The sequence below is a fragment of the Aedes albopictus genome, chromosome 2 (genome assembly GCF_035046485.1).
Source record: "Aedes albopictus strain Foshan chromosome 2, AalbF5, whole genome shotgun sequence".
In the NCBI taxonomy this organism is placed as follows: domain Eukaryota; kingdom Metazoa; phylum Arthropoda; class Insecta; order Diptera; family Culicidae; genus Aedes; species Aedes albopictus.
The window spans coordinates 245,083,585-245,092,331 of NC_085137.1; the positions used below are offsets into that span (position 1 = coordinate 245,083,585).

Consider the following 8,747-nt stretch of genomic DNA (forward strand, 5'->3'; position numbering starts at 1 on the left):
AGCCGAAATTATACAGTCCACACTCTAGTCGAACTACCGGTCCCGAATCTGTTCACCCCGCAAAATCCCCGTTCCACGACGGAACATATGGTCCTTCGAACCGGATCGAATCAGTGCCGTGAGAAGCTGCAGCCGCAGCTGTGTTGTCGTCCATCAGCCGATGGGACAATACCGTCCGATTACTACGCCAGTGCAGTGTTCCTAACGATAGGAAATGCTGGCGTTCCCGCCTCAGTAACTCGACGCGAAATCACAGACAAGCAGACTTTTCCGTGCCCTGCATTGGTGAAGTGTTGCTTTTCCCGAAATGTTGTGATGTGAGTGACGAAAACAAAATCAAATCCGAAAGTGAGTTTGCACGCGTGTGAAGTGGTTCCCCTTCCGAAAATGGTCAATATTGAACGATTGTTCGCCCAACGCAACCTCGTCGAGGAGGAATTGAAGAAGCTAAAGAGGAAGATTTGTGAAGATGGTGTTCTTCAGCCGAGTTTGGCACGAAGAATGCTATACGAAAGACAACTCCAGTGCCACTACAAGGAGTATCGACGAGTGTGTTTCGAGCTTTTGTCCACACTTCCACCCGAAAGGCACGATGAGCTCGACAAGGATGCCTCGCATTTTGAGGACATTTACACGGATGCATGTATACTGGTGGAAAAGATATTCCATTCCTTCCCGTCTACCGGTGACACGCATCAAAACGACAGAACACCATCCAGCTGCTTCACTGCGACGACTGCGCCACGCTGGCGTACCCCTCCGATCCGAAGCCGATCAACGTATTCAACGACGGAACACCCCGTTCCGATTCTCGCTGAGACCGAAACGCCACGCACATCATTTCCAAACAAAATCAAGGTGAGTACGATTGTTGCCGACTCATTCCAGCACGAGAAGCCGCCACACGATGAAGATTCCACGAAGAACATCAATCCACCGACGAGCCAGAAGTATTTACGTGTCGGCAACGATCCGACCGAGTTCGTCAACAGAAGCACCGAAGACTCGAAGACGATGACGATTCCGATACCAACCGGACTCGGTCCGGTACGGATGCCGTTTCGCCCGCCTCCTGGATTCCATCCGGCGCCTAAGCGGAACGCGGTGCCAACCGGAATGCCTCCGGTGTCCCACTACTCGACCGGTTGCTCTCCGGTACCACAGCCGCTCCAGAGTACGACCGGTTCTCAACCGGTATCCCAGCCTCTTCAATCAACGACCGGTTCCACGCCGGTATTTCATCCGCTCCAATGCAAGACCGACTCTTTTCCGACATCGCAGCAGTCTCGATACGTGACCGGATCTTGTCGGGTGCTCCAGATCCCGTACGTGACCGAATCCTTTCCGACGTCGAAGCTTCCAACCCCGATGACCGAATTGCGTCCGGTGCAAGAGCAGTACCCGTGTGCTGAAGAACCAAATTCGAAGCGACCCGATGTAGCCGGAATTCCTCCGGTGTTGAAGCCATTCCTGTCTACTGTCGAAGTTTCGCCGGTGACCACGCCGGCCCTGATGCCCATCGGTGCCAGCCCGGTGAAGAAGTCAGCCATTACGCCCGTCGATGCTCGTTCGGCGACCAAGCCGACCATGATGTCCGCCGGTCCCACTCCGGTGGCCAAACCGATCTCGCCGTCCGCTGGATCCAGTCCAGTGGGCAGTTCCGCCCCGATGGCCGTCGGTTTTCGTCCGATGGTCAAGCCGACCCCGATGTCTATTGGAACCAGTCCAGTGGGCAGTTCCGCCCAGAGGTCCACCGGTACTAATCCGGTGGTCATGCCGATCCCGATATCCACTGGAACCAGTTCAGTGGGCAGCTCCGACCTGAGGTTCACCGATGCCAATTCGGTGATCAAGTCCGCCCTGATGGCCGTCGGTACCCTTCCGATGGTCAAGCCAACACCGATGTCCGCTGGAGGCAGTCCAGTGGGCAATTCCGCCCAGAGGTCCATCGGTACCAGTCCGGTGGTCACGCCGATCCCGATGTTCACTGGAACCAATCCAGTGGGCAACTCCGCCCTGAGGCTCACCGACGCCCGTTCGGTGATCGATTACGACCAGAGGTCCATCGGTACCAGTCCGGTGATCAAGCCAACCCTGTGGTCCGCCAATGCCCTTCCGGTGGTCAATTCCGCCCCGATGTCTGTCGGTCCCTTTCCGGCAGTCAAACCGACCTTGCCGCCCATCGAAGCCAATCCGCCTCCAAAGTCCACTGGAACGAGTCCAGTGGTGAAGCCGACCGTGATATCCACCGGAGCCAAACCGGAAGCCAAACCCTTCAACGACTCAGCCGATCTCTGTCCGGTAGCCAAGCCATCCCCGAAGCCCAACGATCTCCGTTCGGTGACCCAGTCAAACCCGACGTCATCCAGCACTGTTGCAGTGAACCCGCCGGCCCCAACAATGAAGATCAACGAGACAAATCGAACGAAGAAGCGAACCCCACCGATAGCCGGAACCCGTCCACGCAATCGAGTCCAGAGCAGGACACATCAAGTGCAAACCCCGAAGACAACAGAAATCCGCCCGGCAACAAGTTGTGCCCTCATGCCCTCTGGAATCCGTCCGATCACGAGAACATCAACGAGGAAGCAGTGGATCGTGGTGGCCCTGAAGTTCGGTCAACCACCACTGGATCCGCCACCGGTCAACGCGACTGGTGTTTTCGAACAGCTTCATTCCGACACGCTGCCGAGGAAACCACCAGATGTACCTTCGAAGCAAATCCGACCCAGTGAAGCCATCGTGGAGCGTGTGTCCCGAATGCGTCCACCCAAAGACCCGATCAAGAGGCTGGTCAGCATTCTCCCACCTATTCTGGCCGGGGAGTATGTTCGCGCCAACGCGAAGTGGTAACCATGAGTGTGTTAGCCCCAATTTTCTTTACAACATGCCACGTCGTCCATCTGCCCATTCAACCATCTCTTCCCGCCGAACGATGACATGATTAATCATGCCAGAAACCATCAATCGTCCTCATGTTCCAGAAGTAACCATCATCATCGACGCCCGAACCAATCAGCTTCTTATGTTCAAGGAATTTTCCTCCATCACCAAGACCGTCTCCGTCATGCATCCTTATCCTTCCATCTCATCTCCATCGCTCGACGCCGCCACCGCACAAGAGTCAACATTCAACCGCCGACGTGTACGCACCGAAACAGTTTAGATTCGACCCCGACAATTTCAAACGAATACGAAATACAATTCTTTAGTTAAGTTTTAGTGAAACAATCGTTTTTTTCTTGTGCCAGTGGAAGCCGAAATTATACAGTTCACACTCTAGTCGAACTACCGATCCCGAATCCGTTCACCCCGCAAAATCCCCGTTCCACGACGGAACACATACCATCTACCAGAGCTGCGGTAACACACGTGAGCTGAGAACAGCTTTCATCGTGATGGGTGATATGCAGAGGCGCGTGATCGGTTGGTTCCCGATCGACGAAAGAATGTGCAGGTTGATGATCAAGGGCCGATTCTTCAACTTCTGCATAATAAACGTACACAGCCCACACTCTGGAAGTACTGATAATGACAAGGACGCATTTAACGCGCAGCTCGAACGCGAGTACGATCGTTGCCCAAGCCACAACGTCAAGATCATCATAGGAGATTTGAACGCTCAGGTAGGCCAGGAGGAGGAATTCAGACCGACGATTGGTAAGTTTAGCGCCCACCAGCAGACGAACGAAAACAGCCTACGACTCATTGAATTCGCCGCCTTCAGAAATATGGCTATACGTAGCACCTTTTTCCAACGCAACCTCCCTTATCCTCACACCTGGAGATCACCACAGCAGACGGAATCTCAAATCGACCACGTTCTGATTGATGGACGGCACTTCTCCGACATTATCGACGTCAGGACCTATCGTGGCGCCAACATCGACTCCGACCACTATCTGGTGATGGACAAACTGCGCCCAAAACTCTCCGTCATCAACAATGTACGATACCGGCGACCGCCACGGTACAACCTAGAGCGACTGAAGCAATCGGATGTCACCTCAGCATACGCGCAGAATCTCGAAACAGCGTTGCCAGACGATGGCGAGCTCGATGAGGCTCCTCTAGAGGACTGCTGGAGTACAGTGAAAGCAGCCATCAACGACGCAGCAGAGAGCACCATCGGGTACGTGGAACAGAATCGACGGAACGAATGGTTCGACGAAGAGTGCAGAACGGTTTTGGAGGAGAAGAACGCAGCGAGGGCGGTAATGCTGCAGCAAGGGACTCGACAGAACGTGGAACGTTACAAACAGAAGCGGAAACAGCTTATCCGCCTCTTTCGGGAGAAAAAGCGCCGCCTGGAAGAAGCTGAGTGTGAAGAAATGGAACTGCTGTGCCGTGCCCAAGAAACACGGAAGTTCTATCAGAATAATATGCAGGGATAAAGACGGAGGCCTTTTGACGGGCGGACGTGAGGTGATCGAAAGGTGGGAGCAGCACTTCGATCAGCACCTGAACGGCGTGGAGAACGTAGACACGGAAGCCCACGGCAACGGAAGAAACGACGACGCCAGTGCAGCGGAGGACGGAAATGAACCAACTCCCACACTGAGGGAAGTTAAGGATGCCATTCACCAGCTCAAAACCAACAAAGGAAGGAAGGGGTAATCTGCCCCAATCACAAGAAAGGCGACCATTTAGAATGTGAGAACTTCAGGGCGATCACTATTTTGAATGCTGCCTATAAAGTGCTATCCCAGATCATCTTCCGTCGTCTGTCACCTAAAACGAATGAGTTTGTGGGAAGTTATCGAGCCACCTTCATCGACGGCCGGTCAACAACGGATCAGATCTTTACCGTACGGCAAATCCGCCAGAAATGCCGTGAATACCAGGTCCCAACGCATAACCTGTTCACCGACTTCAAAGCGGAATACGACAGTAACGACCGCGCAGAGCTATGGAGAATCATGGACGAAAACGGCTTTCCTGGGAAACTGACTAGACTGATTAAAACAACGAAGTTCATTCGAATCTCGCCGGAGACTGCGACAAGGTGACGGACTCTCATGCCTACTCTTCAACATCGTTCTGGAAGGTGTGATGCGATGAGCCGGGCTCAACAGCCGGGGAACGACTTTCACAAAATCCGGTCAATTCGTGTGCTTTGCGGACGACATGGACATTATCGCTAGAACATTTGGAACGATGGCAGAGCTGTACACCCGCCTGAAACGCGAAGCAGCAAAGGTCGGACTGGTGGTGAATGCCTCAAAACAAAGTACATGCTGGTAGGCGGAACCGAACACGACCGGGTCCGTCTGGGTAGTAATGTTACGATAGACGGGGATACTTTCGAGGTGGTGGAGGAATTCGTCTACCTCGGATCCTTACTGACGGCTGACAACAACGTGAGCCATGAAATTCAGAGGGGCATCATCAGCGGAAGTCGGGCCTCTAAATGATTTTTTAGAAAATCGAAATATTCTTCAAAAATGCTTCAAATATGCACATCTTTCATTTAAGGGTTGAGCACCTTGACTTTTCGAACATCGATTTTTTTTAGGACAGTCTACTTCTCAGCTCAAACTCGACAAAATGGATACATTTATTAGGTCACTTACAACTTTTTGCATCTGGGCCCCTCAATTGCTCTCCTAGTTCATACAACAAAGGCTTTTCCTCATTTTTGATGGTAGTCTTTCTGATGAATCAAACTATGCAATGTCCATCTTTCAAGTCAATCTGCTTTCCGCTGAAATGAACAGGATCTGCTCTGATTTCCCTTTGATGGTGAGACTTAGCATCAATCCCCACTGCCAACAAGCTCCATTCAGCCGTAAATTTCAAAGTTAAACCGAGGTTGGTATGTTTGCCATCCAACATCATTGTTCTCCACACAATCGCAAATGATAAACCTCGTAGTTAAGAGAAATAGCGCAAAGCTCCCGAACGGACTGTGTTTGGACAATGGCTTGATGCTCTCCCGCTAGCATGGTGGAGATACCGGGCAAGACTCGAGTTTCTCCATAGACTGCGCCACCACATTTTACGATTGTTTGCATTTCCCGTATATCTGCGTTCGGACGGTGGATGGTGGTTTTCCGACTTTCCTCTTGAAAGGCTCAGCAGTACTGTCAACGATAGCAATAGGGAAGATGGCTTTGTGCTGTGCGGTCTTTTACAATCTAAATGCAGTATTCTCTGTTTAGTGCATTTAGCTAAATAATACGACTAGACTATTAAAAACTACAGAGTTCACTGAAAAACGACCCATTATCCTGCCAGCACAGGATCTTTCCGTAATGGATATTTTCTTGATTTCCTCTGGCATAGAGTACAATATGCAATAATCATCATTTGGCAAAGAAAGATCATATTCAACAACTATGGAAATGCTTATAGAACAAATTGCAAGAGAATACTATTGTTGCAAAATAATGTTCAGTTTACACAAAAAAATATTTATTCAAAGAATTACATATTGAATTATTAGGTATTTGTTTGAAATTTATTTCTTATAAATTAATAAAAATACTAAACCCCAGGTTCTTAAATCAGGAATTTGTGACGTGGAAAGAAAAATTAAAAACTCGAACCGTACTTCTCCACATTGGCTCGATTATTGTTTGCGTAGGTACCTTTTCCAACAACTGTTTTTATTTGTCGTTCAGCTTCCGGCAACACCGTATACAGACTGGAGTCAATCAAGAATTTTCGGTATTCACTCGGTTTTGGTTTTCTATCCCACCGCACAGGAATTCCGCACCGGCGCGGCGTTACAGGAGTTACTACATAGTATCGACTTCCGATGTCCATTTCCCACAGTAGTGAGGTAACAACGTGTTGCACTTTCACGAACAACTATTGGAATTTTCGTCACGTTTACCTCCCCCGTAATTGCCTGAAATTGACCACACATGCTGATGCACTGCATGCCTGGGAAGCATAGAGGAATGTAAGGAATGAAATAAAATTGACTGAACGTGGGGAATCATCGGCATGGCTGTGGAATGATGCTCTGAAAAGGTAGAAAGGTAATTCGCTAATTGTTGAAGGGTTAGCACTGAAATTTGTGTTTTTATTTATTTTTATCGTACATATTTCCACGGGTGTTGAGAAATATCCAGTTTCTTATACTTGTCACTGAATTATAATTTCTTTAAATTCCATTTTCTAAGTGAAAAGTTAACTGCGGTAGTCAAAATATCGTCGGTTTCCTGCAATAGGGGCACAACTCAAAATTTGTCATATTTGAGATTTTGATGGCAAATGATGAAAAACTATCTAAACTTTCATCTCACAAAGACCCGTTCCGAAATTCGATGAGAAACGCGAGAATTTTGCATTTTCATCAATTTTCTGCAATAAAGGCACAACTCAAAATCAGTCAAATTTTTCAATAGTCGTTCAAAAATAGTAACCGAAAATTCATGAAACAGATACTGCTTCAGTCCCTTTCCATGACACAACAATCAAAATTCGTTTACTTTTGTCAAATGATGAGAGAAATAAGTGAACTTGCAGGAGATGCTTCAAGATTGCCAATTTTCAAACGCTCATACTGAAAATTCACATTTTTTGAGTTGTGCCCCTATTGCAGGAAACCGACGATATTATTAGATTTTCATTTAGATCGGGGTGAGGCGGTAGACAAAAAAAATCAAAATGAAATTTGTATCAGCCTTATTATTATTTTCATTTATTTTATTATTCGTGAACTTTAACTAAAACCAATTCCTCATATGTCAGGTTTTTCAATTTTAAATTTCATGGCAGTTTTGGAAGGGTTTCATGAGGGCTTTCGGGGATTCCCTTGTGTGTCTGAGGCGGATCAAAACTTTTCAAGCAATTTCAGGAGGATTCCTGAGAAATTTCCGGGTATTCAGGTATAATTTAGAGGGCTTTCAAGAAAGTTTCAGGGGGTTTCGAGGTGTTTTAATGCGTTTCAGGGTTTCAAGGATATATCCTATGGAAATCTTATCTGGATTACCTGGAGAAAAGTATGTCAGATGGCGTCGTATGTTTTGCGTCCATTTCTGGGTAGGGATCGCCTTGGCATAGCGGCGTCACATGCACGACTTAAGGTTCCGACTAGATCATCGCTGGATAGATCGACGGTGTTACCCTCCATAAGCAATCACTCCACAAATGCCGGCTTATCCATCGCGAAGTCAGCCATCCCCGATGACGGTCGATGACCTTCAGCTGTGGCTGTCTTCCTCCGTATTCCTCTCTATATATATTTTTTTTTCCTTCTAAACCATAGGGGGATAAATCTGCTCATCAGACACCCTAACAGGAAGGTTAGGGTAGTGTGGGGTTAAGGCCGTCTTCTACAATGCCGGTAGAAGCCACACAGCAAAAAGTCTTAAAATTTAAACGACATGTAAATCATGATCCCTGTGAATTTACATGGATTGAATCAGCAATTTCATTTAAAATTAAGCTATTTTTAATGCACACATTTGGAGCATGAAGAAATATTCAAATTTCAGCACCCTCAATAAATATAAACAAATATGCATTTATTTTTCAATTCATTTGGATTTAAAATTCAATCAACGCGTTGGAACACAAACTCATTTTTAGTAGAAAAGTGTGGCCGTCGCGCAGAGGCTCAGTAAGCAGTGCGGTTCCGATGTTTCTCATCAAAGTTGCGTATTTGTGCCAATAGTTATATGACTTTGTTGTTTTGCTGCAGGTAAGACCAATTAATGGGTCAGTCGGTTTCCACGGTAGGGCGATGGAAGTGCGAGTGAAAAATCCGGGTTCAGAATCGCGCTACAATATTCGTT

At 48.0% G+C, this 8,747-nt stretch overlaps 1 protein-coding gene across 1 annotated transcript; it reads left to right on the forward strand.

Moving 5' to 3' along the window:
- Positions 1-387: 387 nt before the first annotated feature.
- LOC134286426 (mucin-2-like) lies at positions 388-2,853 on the forward strand. The gene has a single exon (XM_062848035.1). The coding sequence runs from the start codon at positions 388-390 to the stop codon at positions 2,851-2,853; it is 2,466 nt and encodes an 821-aa protein (XP_062704019.1).
- Positions 2,854-8,747: the final 5,894 nt, after the last annotated feature.

Excerpts from the sequence above, each read along its gene's own strand:
- LOC134286426 (XM_062848035.1), top strand. The coding sequence starts at position 388 with ATGGTCAATATTGAACGATTGTTCGCCCAACGCAACCTCGTCGAGGAG.